At 40.6% G+C, this 17,744-nt stretch overlaps 1 protein-coding gene across 4 annotated transcripts in view; it reads right to left on the bottom strand.

Moving 5' to 3' along the window:
- The window catches only part of LOC118783104 (SPHK1 interactor, AKAP domain containing), a 72,675-nt gene that overhangs the window by 19,690 nt on the left and 35,241 nt on the right, over nucleotides 1-17,744 (bottom strand). For 3 of the 4 annotated variants that reach the window (XM_036536804.1, XM_036536807.1, XM_036536806.1), the window contains exon 3: nucleotides 3,163-3,265. In XM_036536804.1, the coding sequence (XP_036392697.1) occupies nucleotides 3,163-3,265 (103 nt within the window). Of the gene's footprint in view, nucleotides 1-3,162; nucleotides 3,266-6,241; nucleotides 6,535-17,744 lie in introns of those variants that run through there. The other variant, XM_036536805.1, reaches the window with a different exon arrangement.

The following is a 17,744-nucleotide window of genomic DNA, read 5'->3' as shown; positions in this document are numbered from 1 at the left end:
ACACACACACACACACACACACATATGCTCACATACATTCACTCATTCCATGCTGACTTTGTGAGGAGCGAAGAAGGGGGGCTGATTGCGACTCCTTCCATGGGGCACTTCATCAGAGAAAGTAGAACCGCAGGGTGCTTCAATCCATCCACACTGAGGGGAGTCAGGACGCCTGGAACGGTCCATCCCGCAGACCTGACCATCAACCCAGTTTTTGCACCAGACCCTTTTGGTTTGTGAAAGACCCCTCCCCCTGCAGTGCAGTGCGCACACAGCCAAGGGTTCGGCTCTGCCTCTCTGGCCCTCTCTGAGAGTGCTTTCCAGACACTGCAGGTGTTTAGGCTAGATGAGTCAGCTGGCATTTACCTATCTATTTCTTATTACAGTCAGAAAAGAGAGGGGTTTATATAATCATGTAGATGGACTCGCTGATTGATTCTAGTGTAGCTGCCTAGTTTGTGACAATGAATGTAAGTGAGTGTGTGGATGTTGTTGGCGGGGGGGTCTGTGTAAAATGACTGTGTGAAACTCATTTAAACCTCTGATCTTTCAAAGAAGAGGATGCCTAGCTTTTAACAGCGCCCAGCTGTTGCAGTTTTTTTTCATGCTGTGATTTCATTCTTTTTGTCAATTTTACATATATCTGCTTCCCTTGAATAGTGAGTACATAAACATCACGTAGATTTCTTCAGACAAACCTAGTTCACCAGTTCACTTTAGTTAGCTAGTTAGCCTACAGTAACTAGCTAGCTTACTTTATCTTACAAGCACTTTACCAATGCATTTATCAGTAATTCTTGTACACTTTTCACACAGTCCCGTTCTGCTAAAGCATTTCTCATAAAATTATTATTTATGTACATGAATTGCCCCAAAGATGCAAGTTATTTTTGCATCACCACATCAGGTTCAGGTTCGCTGATGTTCACTGAAGAGCAGACAAATTCATCTGTACCTCATTATACTCAGTTTTTGGTTTGTTTATTAATTAATTTCTTTGATGTTATGAATTTATTTTGTAATAAAAAATCCCCTCTAACACCACTTATTTTTTTTTTTAATTGAACAGTACAGATCAGACAGATCTTTGCTTAAATCAGCTATTGGAACTTAAATACACTTATAGTTTTAGGATTTTATTTTGAACTATAAAAACACCTTTTTAGGGCTCCTGAGCGGTACAGTCAGCCAATAATAACAAAGAGTCCACAGGAACAGGACATAATACGTTTTGTCCTGCTGGGGCAGGAAGCACTTATATCAGGGATTCTATGCACCTCCTAGTGGTGTGTCAGGTGCCCATACATTCTTCCGGTGTCATCAGTGTGACTTTTTCTGTAAATTATTTCTGAATATTCTTTGTTATATAAACAGCTGGTAAGCATTGTTTAGCCTCAGCAGGGTTTCAAAAATAAAACTGTATGAAAACTGTTTCACAAATAAAGCTGTATAAAATACCTCAGAAAAGAAAAATCTCTGAAACTCCGTTACAATGAAAACAATGTTTTTTGAACAATGCATTTTAAACTATTAACTCTTTACTGAGATTGCAGTATGCAGTAGTCCCGGCCAATTGTTTGCAGTGTCACAGAGAACAGTGTTCTGCCTCAATTATCCACAGTTTGACATGCATTTAATTGGTCCAAATTAGTATGCTAATTTTCCTGTCGCTAGCATGAATCCATCTCATGTCCACTGTCGACTCCAATGTACTGGTGTGTAGAGACAACTGTCATGACAAAGATGCATGCCAGCCCATCAGGTTAAATTCTACGGTTACAGTGTAACATGTTTATTGAGCACTAGGATGTTTGCGGGGTGTTTGTAGTGCAAGACTCATGCCGAGAAAGTGAAGACTGGTTTTATTTGAACTTAAGCTTGAACTGTTTGAAAAATTTCTGTTTTTACTTGTGGTTTATTCAGCTGGTAAAATGTGTTTATGTCTGCACAGCTCTGCACTTGGTCAAGGAGGAAGCAGTAAGACACTGTGTCGACGGCAGGCGTAGATCAGCGTCAGCAGGGCAGCTTCTTTACTGTCTTAACCGTTCATCTCCGGGTTGTAGGTTCAACCAATCAATCAAAATATGTGTTAGAGCACATTTTTACTTGAGAATTCTCACAAGGTGTTGGATAGAGTCCATTTTTCAAAGAAAGTAAAAACCAGAAATCCAAAATAAATAGGTGAAAACTAGAAAATGAGTCCCATGAAACGGGGGGAAATGCAAGAAACAAATTTGCACCAGCAGTTGTTGTGCTGCCAGTGTCTACTGTTGTTAGCTAACACGGCTAGAATTTGGGACTATGTCATCAGCATTACTAACTAATGACTCTGTGTTGACATCACTACTGCTGTTGCCTATTGTCTTTATAGTCCTGTGCTTATGCATACGCGTGTTGTCTTTGTACTTTTGTGTAATGCAGTGAACAAGTTTTTTTGAAGATTAGCATGGTTATTTGTAACCGTTAGGTTATTCAGGAATTTTGGTTTGTCTCTTAAAAATCACCTTCACTTACTCCCAAAGTCACACAGATCCAAGGCCTCACCAAGCACTTTTTCATCAACTGCAGGTTAATTCAGGAATAATGGGGAAATTTGTGTTTGGCAAGGGACTACTGTATTGTATCTGTATTGTGGGTTATTATTTTCACTTGTACTTTAACCTCAGGTATGTAGTGAGAAAACTGCCACTCAACAAATAATCTCCCCTTTCCTTCCAGGACCCCTTAAATTGCACAGTTATTCTCGTTGTGCTGGTGAGACCTTGTAAACCACAAATGCTTTCTTATGTGGACTGAATGAACAATTATATACCATCTTGTGGCTGGATTTAGTGAGAAATTTTACCCTTTCCAGATGGTCTGAGTGAGAAGTATTTACCCTCCCACCAGTGGACTGAGTGAGAAGCATTTCCCATCTTAAAGACGGATTAGGAAGAGGCAATCACCCTTTTTACAGGTGGATTGAGTGAGAAGTATTTACCCTTTTACATGTGGAAAGAGAAAGTCATATTTACCCTTTGACAAGTGGATTGAGCAAGAGATATTAAAGCTTTTACAGATTGATTCAGATTGGTTCAGCAAGAGGGTTTCTTATCCTTTCACAGGTGGATTGAGAAAATGGTATTTACCCTGTGATAGGTGGATTGAGCGAGAAGTATTTACCTTCTTACAGGCAGTGATGGAGGTCCCCAGGGTGGTGTCAGTACTGACCTCCTCTGTGTCGGTAGAGTCTGAGATCTCAAACATCGCTGAGGGCTGGAAATTGCTGGGGATAAAGACAAATACTTATTACTTACACACCTAGATATACAAAGGTGTATATGTCACAGAGAAGTCAGGCTGGTTATAGTTTCATCAGAAATATGTTGCTGTGGAGGGATTATGTTCAAAGCAATGTACAGTCCCAGGATTGGTATGCGTATATTTATTAGGATATATCCAACAGTCTAGGCAGTATGTCAGCCACGGGACCCCAGCTGTGCAGTTCTGCGTTCACTGAAATGATGAATCCATCATATGAGAAAAATGGAAAAAACATTATTTTTCTAATTATACTTTTATCTGAGATTTCAGTTTGAGAATTTGATTGAAAACGGGATGTGTGAGGGCCATTTAATTAAAAGTTAGGATTAATTAGGATCAAGTGTACTTACTAAGTGCAAAATGGAGATGTATTCACACTAGAAGATCCATTAACCAATCTGTTTCCAAATTTTCCTCATGAAAACAGCCATGCTAAACCAATACTAGTTTGATTTCTTTTGAGATGATCCATGATCTTCTAGTAGCTGGTAGCTTCAGGTAGCTTCTCTGAGTTTTCACCTTCCACAATTTGAATCATTGAGCTTCTATTTATTATTGAATTGAATTTTTCTTTTATAAAATAGGTAAAAAATCGAGCTCTGTCCCTCGACAGCCCTATATCATATGAGATACAGATTCACAGTGCACAATGATAAAGAGCCCAGTGCTCTTTATACCGAGTCCCTTCACTCTGAGAAAATAAGACAACAGTATGCCACTATCAAGTAAGACTTTTTGCTAAATATGTTTGATTATATAAAGTGTGGTACCTAACTCGGATCACAGAGCGACTTTTCATTTGATCAACAATGTATGAGGGACAGATTCAGGGTGATGGGGGCACAGTTTCCATTGGGTGAATTTATAGTGTGTCGACCTCAGCTCACGTCTGTGCAAGGGATTGGAAAACAAGGAAACTGGTGGAGGATTAGAATGTCTGATTTTCATTCCTTACCCTTTAAAAATGTATAAAGTATATACTGAAAATACAGTTAACATATTTTAACGGAAATATATTGCAGTATACCAAAACAGCAGTGATCTGCATATTTTAAATATACTGTTGTTTTGTTAAAATTTATTCTCTAAGATATTTTCTCAATGCATAATTTTTGTATGTTGCAATAATGAGAGAAGAGGGTACGCTTAGAACAACAGCCTTTCGCCCACGGTCCGAAAAACCTTTTTTTCTTTTTACATGACTGGTCTGCTCTTAATCACGGGCTGGTCGCCACTGCCATATAAACAACGAGATAGTTTCTAACGGCTGTAGTCGGTTACTTCACATGATGACCTTCATGTGACGCTGCGTGACATCAGGTTGCAACGTCTGGATTCGCAAATAAACCTATATATTGTGTTCTGATCGATGCGTTTTCGTGCAATTCTTCTTCCTTGCTGATGAGTGGAGGGCAATATACGACACTGGCAAATCGTGGCCAATAGATGTTAATTGACCGGACACCCAAAACCTACCGGAAAATGAGCTGAATAGAGCTGCTGAATAGAAGCCTACGTGCGCTGTGTGGTTCGTGACCTTTAGACAAAGCGCCGTGATAATCTGCAGTTCATCGGGCACTTCACGCGTTGAGCACATCGGAACTCATTTTATCTAATTTAATGCTGAGCCATATTTCATCAGCATCTTAAACAGACTTCACACCAACAGTTTGTTACAACGAAGGACGTGGTAAATTATTCATAGTCAGGCCATTACTTACATTTGGAACAGTTAAAAGGGATTCATGGGGTTGTGTGGATGAGGTGGTCACGGCCAGGCACGGTATCTAATACGGTAATCCTGCTCTCCGTGTATTCAATCAAAGAGCAATAAGTAGGCTCAGATCTTGGCAAACAGATTAGCATGGAGTTAATTACTGTAGTTTAACGTATACCACGAAAACAGTAGACTAATTTATATAGGTGGATTAGGAAGATTATTTTCCACCCCAAAGATATAACACTGTAGATAAATAACAATGATAATAATAATAACTTCAAAAGGTGTAGGCACGATATACAGTAGGACACGTTTAGGCACGATAAACGGTAGGATGCATGAACCAGACTTTCACGGGCATTTCCGCTACAAGAACTCCTTTCATGTTCACAGAAATATCATTCTTATGTATAACATGCATAAAATAATGCACTATATCCCGAAATAGATATAGCCTACCAATCACAATACCATCTTTAAAATAATACCAAAATAACAAGAAGTACCGGAACCGCTATGATAATTAAGGACAGTTACATAAATAATTGCAGACAAGATTAAATATATTTGCCGGTCTAATATGTTGGTGGCCATTATAATAAGAAACAGAACAGAAAGTGAGAGTAATTCAATTAATCACCGCAAAACATGTGGTGACACATTAGAATAAATTGGCACGTCCGCTTCTAATCTAATTCAAAATAGAGTATTCAGTCTCACTTCTTGAAATAATTTTATACCTAAACAGACACTTTCACATAATGTGCATTATTCCCGGCTGCTCCTGTAACCTACGTTCCAGTCTCCGGATGGTCAAATCCTCAGACAGAAGCCAACAGTGAGGATTGTTTACCGCTCCGCGCTGATAAGAAAACCACAAATGGAGTTCTCCAGGCTGAATTTGCAAGTAAATACACTGCCGTTAATGCATGTCTCCTGTCTTGAGATGCTATATTAAGGTCCCACGTAGTTTAACAGATGTTTACACCATATTTCTGCGAGATTTGAAATGTAACTGGAGTTGTATTTTATGCGTTTGGTAAATCATTTTATATTTCACAAAACGTTCTGAAAAACTACACATTGCAGTCGAATCTATTTTTAAAAGTGGATCGTGAGTACTACATTCCAGTTTCTTTTCTGCACGTTCACCCTCTCCGTGGTAAGCATGCACCACTACTACGCCGATGAAACAATTAAAAAGATACGCGCACATACCTTGGCGTTTTGAGAAAGCACTTAGCCCCAGCCATCCCGTCCAAGATAAACAGCCAGGAACGGCGTGATTAGGTCTTCGATCGGAGACAAGAGATCGCGGCAGCGCGTGATGATGCACATCCCCGAATGAGGAGCGCAAGATTCCAGCGCTCGCGCCCTGACTCTGGGAGGGTTTATACTTAGCCGCGCGCCGCCAGCAGCAAATTGCCGTCGATTTGAAGAGTAACGAGACTCGATTTCAAACAAACAATGCAACCCCGCTCAGGTCGACTTTGGAGTGTTTCTGCGGTGATTCCGCGTCACAATGTGTGTCATTACTCTTTTGTTCCAGATGAATACTCTGTTTTTTGCCCTCACGTCTCCAGATTGGTGAGTGTTTAAAGTCAGTCTTTCATGCAGCAAACACCACATACTCACAGTTCATTTGCAGTGGTGCAGTGGCACAGCATTTAAAGTATTTTTATGATTTGCTGTGAACAGACAGTGTAGTAATTTGGTGGAGTGGATAGGTCAATGAATCTTGGACCAGAGGGAAATGAATTTTAACTTCAGGTGCGATTCTGCTGTTGCATCCCCAAGTAAGACTTCACTTCAAACAATGTAGTAAAGCTCCAGCTGTGTGAGATGAGAAACATAGATGCCTTGGACATGGTCCCTGCTGAGGGAATAAATGATGATGGTAAATATGAATTGCTCCCACTATGAAGTAGGAATGCATTATGTAGTGCAGCGTGCAAACTGGAGTCACATTCCACAACACACTTTTGCATATGGCACTGTATGCACATCTGTCGTGCAATGCACTTTTTGAGGATGTAAGGATCTCTTTGTGTCACTAGGTCGGGCACTGAGTCTTTGTTCATTATCCACTGGGACTTAACACAGTATACTGCACATGTAGAGATGGCTTACAGTGCACTCCTGACAAGGACAGCCTATGACATCACTGGAGCAACCTGTGACATCATGGGACATGGGACAGCAATGTAGCATAGTGGTAATGCGCAGGGCTTGTAACCAAAAGGTTGCACTGCTGCTGTACCCTTGGGTAAGGTACTTATCCCACCATTGCCTCAGTAAATATGGACATGTGAAAATGGTAACATGTGTGTCGCTCTGTATAAGACCGTCTGATAAATGAGAATAATTTAATATCCTGAACTGTTCCGAATGATCACCCACCACTTTTCTGTGAGGTTCATCCCTCAACCCCTACCACAGTGCACTTCCCCCACCACAGCACCTCTCACAGTATGACCTCTCGCCCTGTCCTTTCCACCAAAGACGCCACCCAAACTGCCTCTTCCACACAAATACCCTCGTGGCCCTCCGCCCACAGTCATGGGACAGTTAGGCTCTCCCTTTTCTCCTAGGGGCAGGCAGTCTCAGCCTGCAGTAAGGCAGGGGGTAATTGTGATGCAGGCTGTCTCTGTACTGTGGAGGGTAAACACTGTGTCAGCAGGCCTGCGTCTGTGTTCCAATCCATGTGAATGAGGAAAGAGTGAAAGTGCACGTCCAGAGTAACAATGAAAGTCCATATTTTGCATGATGTCTGATAAGTACACATTTTCGCTGCTGCTGTGAATAAGTGGAACTCTCCTAAAATTCATGAGGAGTGGTGTACAAATGCAGACTGTGGATGTCAGATGGAAGGAATCCTAGAATATGCAACAAATGTGAAGTGTACGTATAGAGGGGGTAAGCAAAATCATAGAACCGCCAAATGTAAAAGGTTTTTAAATCAACATTTTAATATGCGAGGTTCTAAGGCATTGTAAAATGTCAAATACTTGTGCAAATTGCAGGTGCATCAGTCATACGAACAGCAAAATTTCTTGATGTGTTAAGTTTTATATTCTTGAAAATCATAACAACATAGGCCAAACAAATAAAAACTGTGCTGGAAAAGAGGAGCATTGGTCATAAATCATAGCTCACTGGCAGGTATAGGTATAGACAGACACTTAACAGGATAGTTGCCAAGAATCGTGAAACAACAGCTCGGAAAATTAGTGCAGAACTGAATGTACTCCTCCATGGCCCAGTCTCAGCAAAAACTGTGCGTGTTGCGCTTCACAAAGCTGAAATTTATGATAGGGCTGCCATTCTGCTTGTAACCAAGGCCAATGCACAAATATGCATAATCTGGTATAATGACCACAAAAATTCTGAGCAGTGGAAGAACACAGTATGGTCTATTGAGCTGTCGTTTACTCTTTTTCCTACATCTTGTAGAGCTTATGTTTGGAGAAAGCCATAGGAAGCCTTTGACCCACATTGCCTGTTCCCAACTGTTAAACACGGTAGTGCATCTGTTATGGTATGGGCTGCCATCTCATGGGAGTCATTGTGTCCAATTATTACTCTGTATGGTAGAATTATGGTGTAGGAATACAAAGCCATTCTAGGTGACCAGGACTCCTCAAGATGTTCCCATATCCCAAGATGCTCCCATGCATAATATTAAATGGATTCTGGAATGGTTTCATGAACACCAGGATGAAGCCAAACACCTTCCATGGCCTCCCCAGTCACCAGATCTAAATATCATTGAACCTTATGGAATGGAGAGTGTGGAGTAGATTTGCACCCCCTTCATCTCTCAACGAGTTGGAGATTTTCCTTTTTGAAGGATGGTTCAATATCTTAATATTAGAAACAGTTGAAAACTTGAATAACAGCATTTCAAGTAGGACTGAAGCTCTTCTGAATTCAACGAGCAGCCCAGCTCCTTTTTACTTAACAAAGACTCATATATTGCTAGGTGTTTCCATTACGTTCAACCTTCTGTATATACACTCGAACAAAGGGAGCAATCGATGGCCAATAAAAGTTCCTCTTTCTCGTTTGGGACACCTTCATGACTCACCACCCTTTTGAGGGGAAGTGCTTGGGGCAAGTGTGCAAAAATGTCATTTGGGATGCAGTCTAGGTGAGGGCAGATGCCCTTACAATATTAATTGGGCTGCCCTGATCCTGATCTGAGAGTTCACTCTCCTTTCACTGATTTAGCCTGAAAGGGAGTGTCAGGAAGTTGACAATTAACAGATGTTGCTGTCAGACAGAGTCTGCTCTGGGATTTAATTTCACCCTGTGCTACCACACCCCATATCCATCATAGCACATTTTACACCATGAATTAGCTCACTGAGGTTGTTTGCCATAGCCATTCAGAGGAGAAAAAGTTAGTTGCTGTTAGTTGTTAGTTGCTGGGCTTATCCTGATTTCTGTGGTAGCCTTGGACAGAATGTCGGTCCGTTCTGTGGATGGTACCCAAAATGTATTTCTTGATATCCCTTACTATTGAGTGCTGAGCAGAGGGGCACCCATAGTCTTGCAGGGTTAAGGTGGATATTTCAGCCACAAGCTGACTGAGCCATAGCCATTAACTGTTGTTTTTTGGGACCACTTCAGTGATCAGTGATTGTCAGCACTGTATCCCAGCACTTTCCTTCTCATATCATGTTCTCTTTGATTAGAGTTGTTTTTCTAAAAAAAAAAAAAAAAGAGTCAGCACCAGATAGGTTATGTCTCTTTGATGTCACAGCAATTTTTAGCCTTGTTTTGATTTCTATAAAAAGCATCTCTCGTTTTGTCCCCATTACTGTGCTGTAAGCAGAGGAATGATATTGTGAGAACAGCCAGCAGAGTGCTGTTTAATGTAATCCTGTTCATCAACACTTTGTGTATCACCACTGCACAGCCCTGCTACCTGTGGGGCAAAGGGATGCAGAGAGGACGTTCACCCCTGAGGAATCATGGCTCCACCTGGCAGCCTGACCATTGATTTTGATTTATCTGCAGCACACGATACTGGGACACCAGACTATTTGTTTGTGTGTGTGTGTGTGTTTGTGTGTGTGTGTGTGTATATGTGTGTGTGACAGTGTGCGTGGGGAGGATGTGCCAGAGTCTGTGTCGGTGAGGGTGTGTGTGTGTATTTGTGCTACGCTGTGTGTGCTGTAAGCATGTCTGCTGTTTACAGAAAGGGTCAGAAAGTGTAAAGCTACAGGTCACCTTGCAATGCCCCATCCCCCCTCCTCCACCCACTCACTCCCTCAAACTGAAGCGCTCTGTTCTGTGGTCTTAATCCACAGAGCCCTCTCTTTGCCTGCATCTGTTGCCTGTTACCTGCAGCTTTGCCCTCTCCCTTCCTAGACTGCAGAGCCAGTTCAGCGCGGGTCCCCTCCACAGAGGGAGGTTTCTCCCCGTCCTTGGCTTCTGCTCGGATCTGTTCGCCTGCAGGAAATCATCTCGTTTAAACATTCATGAGCATCCCTCACTGGACATGCTGTCAAACCACTTCAAGTAGACCGATTTATTTTTCATTATTTATTTATTTCTCCCCGGAGATCTTTCCAGCCATATTTAAAAAAAAATGAACCGCTAGTTTTGCAGGCTCACTCTGAAACCCCTACAGAGACAGTTTATCAGGATGACAGTGAACATTTACTCCCTCTACCATCATGCCAGAAACGTGTTTGTATGCTGGCGAAGGTACTTCCTCTTTATTTCTTAGATTGTTTTCCTCTGTAATTACCTGTAGGGGTCAGGCGTGCTGCCCTCGATTCAGCAGATGCAGTTGGACCACTAGATTGAGTAGGGTAGGGGCTGTCACTCAGGCTAAATTCAACTGTCACTGTCACAACACATTCTGGGAGACAGCATTCATTATACCTTTCACTGCCAGCAAAAAAGCCTTGATCTATGTTCTCTTAGTCAGTTTTCTGGGGTTCTGATGGAGTTTCAGTTCTTCCTCTCTCAAGTAGTGAATAGTGGCTAGGGACCTTGACTGGCAACAAGAAGTTTGGGTTGAGTTCCACATGGGGCTCTGCAGTTGTAACTTTCAGAAGTCATAAAAGAGTTGAGGCTTCAGGTGTCCAGAAATGGGTGGGAAAACACTGGCTTATATGAACCACACCTGGTCTTGCTCTCAAGAACAAAGTGCTATGATTGGGTTAATTTGGTGAGCTGTGGATAAATGCATCCATTTAGGATTCCTAGGATTTTAATCTCCTGTTGCTTCCTTTAAGCAAGGTACCTAACATGAATGGCCTCAGTGGGCATGCAGCTGTTTAAAGGGATCATTTCTAAGTCACAGCAAGGGTTGTCTCTTAGAGGAAGATATCATTTAGGATAATAATGTCACATAATGCCTTATTTATACTCTGCTGTTTATGACACACATGAAAGAGTTAGGTGTCATAATTTGGGATTGTGATGACCCGAGAGGTGATATGACCAGCGTGCCTATTCCCTGCTTTCGTAATTAGTCCTGCATGCTATCTGACCCATTTATGTCAGATGGGGTTACATCATGATTAAAGAGGGAACATCAAGATGAAGACAATACATTGTTTTTGTATACGTTCCAGAGGCTCACCTTGAGGTTTCTCATTACATAGGGTGTATAAGATGAAAAGAAGTAATTTGATTGGTTGACTAGAGGGGACAGTGGGCCATTGGGCCAACTCCTGATGTTTAATCTTTTATTTTGGTGCGTTTGGTTTTTGTCAAGTGGGCAGACTTTGCTTCGATGCAATTGTTCTCTGAACTGTCTTTTATTTTACCATGGAGAGATTTTACAATATTTCATTTATACCTTGTTAATTTCCCATTCTTTAAGCTTTTCCGTCATCTATGCTTTTTATTTCACCACTTGAAGCCCCTGCTATCCACGTATGAAAAGACTCTTGTTGAATGGAATTCTCTGAATAAAATTTACCGAGATTGCGTCCAGAAGATCATTTGTGTACCCTTGTAATAATCTTATGCACATACTTCAGCAATCACCCATAATCTGAAAACAACCTGGGAAAGCAGTCAGATTCCTCCTTAACAGAACCCCCGAGGCCTCATTATACACTGTAACCATACAGAGAGTCAAAAAAGAAAGCTGTTGCTGCACAGATCTCCGGGAGTCAAAGAGAGCTGTCACTGATGTCAACATGCTATTTTAAAACAGAGGCAAATGACACAACAGGAAACAGGAACAAATAAGTTGCAGTGGCATTTACCAGAGACAGACCATCCTGTGGTGTGATGAGATATGAGGTTGAACTGTTCTGACACAACATGAACTGAAATATTTTCACCACGGAGGTTGTGTGACTGTGGCAAATGTTCACCTGCCGTGAGCCCCAGAGGCCGTGGAAGTCGACAATAAAAAATCATATGACCCCAGCTGGAGTGACTCAGATCTGCCAGCACTTGCTCTTTCTGGAGGAAGAGGTGTGGCCACCTCTGAGATTTTAAACACTGTTTATTCAAAGAGACCTTTATTCTTTTTTTTTCTTCCATGCTGCTACCTCCATCCAGATGCAGCGTGAAGGACAGAGAAATGACAGAAATCAGTGGTGAGGAGGAATGCGACATAAGGCCTTTCAATGAATTCTGTCGCAAATGCATACTGCCAAGGGAGCACTTCACTAATTGTTGTTTTTTCATTCATTTCCCCAATACTGATTAGTTTCTGTTACAATTCGTAAAAAAAAAAGAGAAATTGCAAGAATCCCTGCTAATATACTTCAGACTTACATATTCAAAAGGTGCAAGGTACAGTATATTTACCTATTACAATACCCATCAGTTAATGTAAGTGATGGTGATACAGTAATAATGATACTACTAATAATAATAACGACAAAAAGGATACAATAACTGCATTAGTTACACATTATTTAACTAGCTATTTGTCATATTCAACCATGTGCAGCCAATACAAAATGACAGGAACAAACTAGTTTGGAATGAGTGGCACAGTGGTAATAATCTACTGGGGTGTTACTGCTGTATGTTTGAGTGAGGTACCTAATCCAGATTTTCCTAGTAAAATTTTCTTCCTGTAGTGTAAATGGATAAGTTGTAAAAAAAAAAAAATAACTGCAAACTGTGTCAGTTGCTCTAACATCCACTAAGCAACTATATATATTTGGTAGGTCACATAGAACAGGGCTCATTTTGACTATGATATCTATTTTTTTTGGTTTTGGCAGTCAGACTTTTGACAAAGTAAGTGAACTGACCTCAGTGACCTGCCTGCCTGTAGGATTTATGTAATGCATTAAAATCGTAAGTGGAGAATTTCATGTTAGGGATTCATGTTAGTGCAATTCGGCCTTTATGACCTAAGTTGGACTGCAAATGAACAGTACTTTGCCAATATGAAACCAAAATAATTTCTCACACCACATTTCATCCTTCACGCCTCAGAAGCTGTTAGACTAGAACAGGCTATTTGACAAGCAGACTGTTATGGACTTCCTGTTGAGTCTTTGATTATTGGAAACAAACAAAAATATGCCAGTATTAATGTGCATGAAAAATTGTGACTTGGAATTAATTTATATGTCCAAGGCAATTGGTGTGGGGAGTAAATATAATTACCCATTTTCTCCTGATAATATGCTCTATTATTCCTGTTCATTATGTTTCCTAATTGTTATTGATTGTGGACCTGATTTTTTTTAGTATTAGGTAATTTGTTTAATGATCATTTGTTTGTTATAAAGTAATAATATAGCACACAACAAAGGTAATGATGATGCCCTATGATGAAGATAATAGCTATGCATATTTTACAACTGTTTCTGCTTCATGCAAAAATACTATTTATTTGTACATTGTTTTATTAATATGAAATGGAATATATTTTCATGATTAAAAAAATACCCCCTGAAAAAGTAGCTAAAGAGCCCTGAGCTACACTTTTAATGGGTGGGGATGGCTGAACAGTGTTAAAACTGAAATTATTTATTTATAGTGTGTCTGTGTGTATGTGTGTGTGTGTGTCTGTGTGTGTCTGTGTATGTGTTTTGTGTTTGTGTATACACATAAGAGAGGTTGTGTGTAGCTCCAGAGAATTCCATTAGATTATATTTGTTTTGAAGGATTTATCTTTTTATTTGAATCTGGGACATTCAGGTATATTCTACCATCTTCGGTTCCTCAAGTGCTTCTGTGCGTGTATGTGTGTGAATGCGTGCATACTGTGATTAGCTCGTTAAAAGGATTTGCGACTGATTGAGTTCAAACTACTGTATTAAAGCAATCATTATTTTCATTCTGATCTCTGCATTTGATGTGATTTGGCTTTTATCCATTCATCAAAGACAGAAAAAGAGCATTAATAGCTGTTGCAGTGCGGTCTTTATTAGGACCTGTATCACGCTGATAGTGGGCGAAAGGATGGAGAGAGAAATGGCAGAAAGGACAGAGATGCTTGTGGCTCATAAATATGATAATATTACAATTATGACCATAATTATGTAAAAAATGCAACATTTATGAGCATGGAATAAAGGAAAGAAATTAGTCCCTGCACATTATTAATATAATCAATATTAACACACATATCAGAGATGGAATCTCTTTTTCTCTCACACTTTCACACACACACACACTCATACTCACACGATGAGTAGCAAATTTGAAAAAGCCAGGGAGCTTGTTCCTCTGGCCTTAATTAGAGATAATGGCAACATTAATCAGTCTAATTACACCAGCTTTCACAGGAGTTATTTTTTCCTATTTATTTTTATTTGTCCTCTGTATCTCTGCAGGAGTACGCTCACATTTACAACAACGGGATAAGATTAAAGAAGTTCATTATTATAATCTAATAAAGAGGTTAATGATGGCCGGGACTCAGCAGTTGTTCAGTCATCACTTGTCTTTATGAATTGGAACAGAGGGACGGCAGGGTGCCGCGTGACAGATTGTAGTTCCGGAAGGTTGCTGTGAGGAGCGTCAGGTGAAGGCCATAGCCAGTCACCATCATGCGCAGGACCGAGTCCGAGCCCCGCTGGAGGCACGGGACGAGCCAAGTCAGAGCCTGTCTGAACCACGGGCCTCGGCAGGCCAGAATCAATGCCACCATGGGGCCCCGTTTATGAACTGTGCATATGGACAAATTCGATTCACAGATGCACATTTAGAGGCGCAAGGGGAGATTTCTGAAACAGAAAGCCTCATGCAAATTTTCAGAAATTCATGCACACTCCGCACAAAGCTTGTGAGCTATTCTTTGATGCTGTAGAGTGGCACTGTGGAAAAGAAGTGCCGCATTGTTTCTTTTTGCCAGTCTCTGAATGACAGCCACGTGTGGTCAGGCCGTTTGGACAATGCTGTATGTTAACGGTTCTCAGTAAGAAACATTTTACATATAATTTAATTCTGTATGCTTACAGTTTGTTTCAACTGTCTTACTCATACATGTTTGATTTGTATGACTCATACATAATAGATTTGACAAAAATATGTCTCCCTCAAACTATTACGCTATACGCTGTTTATGTATATGTCAGTAAATTTCTTCTTAATAATCTGAATGTCTGGCTCTCTGGTGAGTCAGAAATAGCAGCAGACGCATTTTTCTGCCACACAGCAGTTTGCACTTATGTGTCATTCTGTTGCTGAGATAGGAGTTTACACACCATTATGTCCACCATAGTGGAAATTCCTCTTCTTACGTTTTACCTGCTTAACCATTATATGTTATTGTGTCAGTCCTCTATCCATATGCAGTTAACTAGGATCTTTTTAATGCATAGTTCAATGCAGGTGTATAGATCAAGATTTTTAACAAATTTGTGGTTATGATGTAGAACCACCGAGAACAGCGTATAGCTGTGGTGAAACCCGCTGTTTTATGCAAAGTATTTCTGCAGTCTGACGATGAGAACAAATTAACTGTCAATTCCACCAAGGATTGATAAACAAGGCCCCTGCCATCTGAGTTGATTTTTCCTGAACTGTGTTGGCAGACTGGCTCTCAGCTCCACACTCTGTTCAGTCTAATCTTCCCAGAATGTTGCTGAAACTGAGGAATTATACTCCTGGTCCAGTTCTTCAACCCACCCACACAAACCACAGGATATTCGCACAGTGCATTGTCTACCCTCACTCAGAATACCCACACAGTCTGTTCACACTGCTCGCTCAGTCACACACCTTATCCCACAGTGCAACAGTTTTCAGTGTTACACCCCCACACACACACAGTCTACAGCACATGCTCTGTACCTTACCATGGTCCAGCAGAACACTGCCATGGGAGAAAGAGAGAGAGAGAGAGAGAGAGCGAGAGAGAGAGAGAGACTGCATATTCTCTGAGACTTTAAGACTTTACATTAATTTTGAATCTCAGTTGTATTAAGAGCCTTCATCAGTGGATTATTCTGTGATCAGTTATTAGCAGAGAGGAAATGCAGTCAACGGTTACAGAGAACTTAATTAACATTTATAATTAACACGGATAACAAATACAAAACCGGGTGTTTTGACTCCCAGTTTCATTATTTGGTATGCATAATGGACTCATATCAGAGGTACTGTGTGGAGTAATTATGGTACGTTGTTGTGCACAAACAAAAGGTATTGGAAAAATTAATGCGCCTTTGAAATGTTAACCATTCTTGGAAATGAAGGTATTCAGCAACACTGCCAGACGCAAATGTCATTTGAATTAAAAATTTGATATTAACACTGCAAACAACTTACATTAATTTAATTGCATTTTTGTCAAATTTCAGTCTCAGTAGTGGAATGACATGAGTAATGAGTGAGAATCTCAGCCACAGTGAGTCTCAGTGGTCAGTAATATCTGTAATTAGTTCTATCACTCTAATTTATGGGCAGAAAGTTGACTTTCTGTGTGCTTCAGTGTTCATTTTCTTGGTGGAGTCAACAGAGCTTTATGCTTCCAGCAGAATTTTTGTGAAAAATATTGCTTGTTAAACTTATTAAAACAACAATAGATAACTAAACAAAAATTAAAGATGTGTGTGAAATTATTATTATTTTTTTAAATTGCATAAGGTGTTTCCCAGAAACAAATCTAAATATCATATCATAACCTATTCATAGCAAATTCCTTGTTTTATGAAACAAGCGGACATCTTGGCCCTGCGAGTCAAATGTACAGGCAGATTCAATGCCCTGAGCCGCCGTCTGAGCGTGGACATCACAATGTTGTACCGCCCACACGAGGCAACAAATCTCCCACAGTGCCATAGTCCCAGGGTTTCAAAGTCTCTCCAAACTGTAATATACTGAGTACCTTGAGTACTTAAATTGCATTAATTTGGCCTAATAACAGATCCAATTAGGTAATTAAGAACTGGAATGAAATAAAAATCAGGGGTATCTCTGGCATTCTGGGGACCAGGGCTGCCAGATGACATTCAGGAAGCTGAACATTGAAATAGGGTGGCAGAAGGGCTGAGCTGTTTTCAGTAAATGGGCTTTGGTAATAACCAGTAACTCAGACGGAGTCAGATCAGCCCCCGGACAAAAGTCAAATGATCGCAAACGATAATGAATGACATGGATTTTTTTTTCTCCCAGCTTGTTTTGGCTTAAAAGAATATTGTAATTCATCCAAGTACCCCCCCCCCCTTCCTCCCCCATCTGTTTTTTCCAAGGCTTGCCTCCACAGCCTGCAGGTCTGAAAGAGAGCCAGGAGAGCCCACCCCTGAAAAAAAACCTCTCAGTCCAAACCCAA

Source organism: Megalops cyprinoides, chromosome 9, assembly GCF_013368585.1.
Source record: "Megalops cyprinoides isolate fMegCyp1 chromosome 9, fMegCyp1.pri, whole genome shotgun sequence".
In the NCBI taxonomy this organism is placed as follows: domain Eukaryota; kingdom Metazoa; phylum Chordata; class Actinopteri; order Elopiformes; family Megalopidae; genus Megalops; species Megalops cyprinoides.
This window is presented reverse-complemented; position numbering and strand designations above follow the sequence as displayed.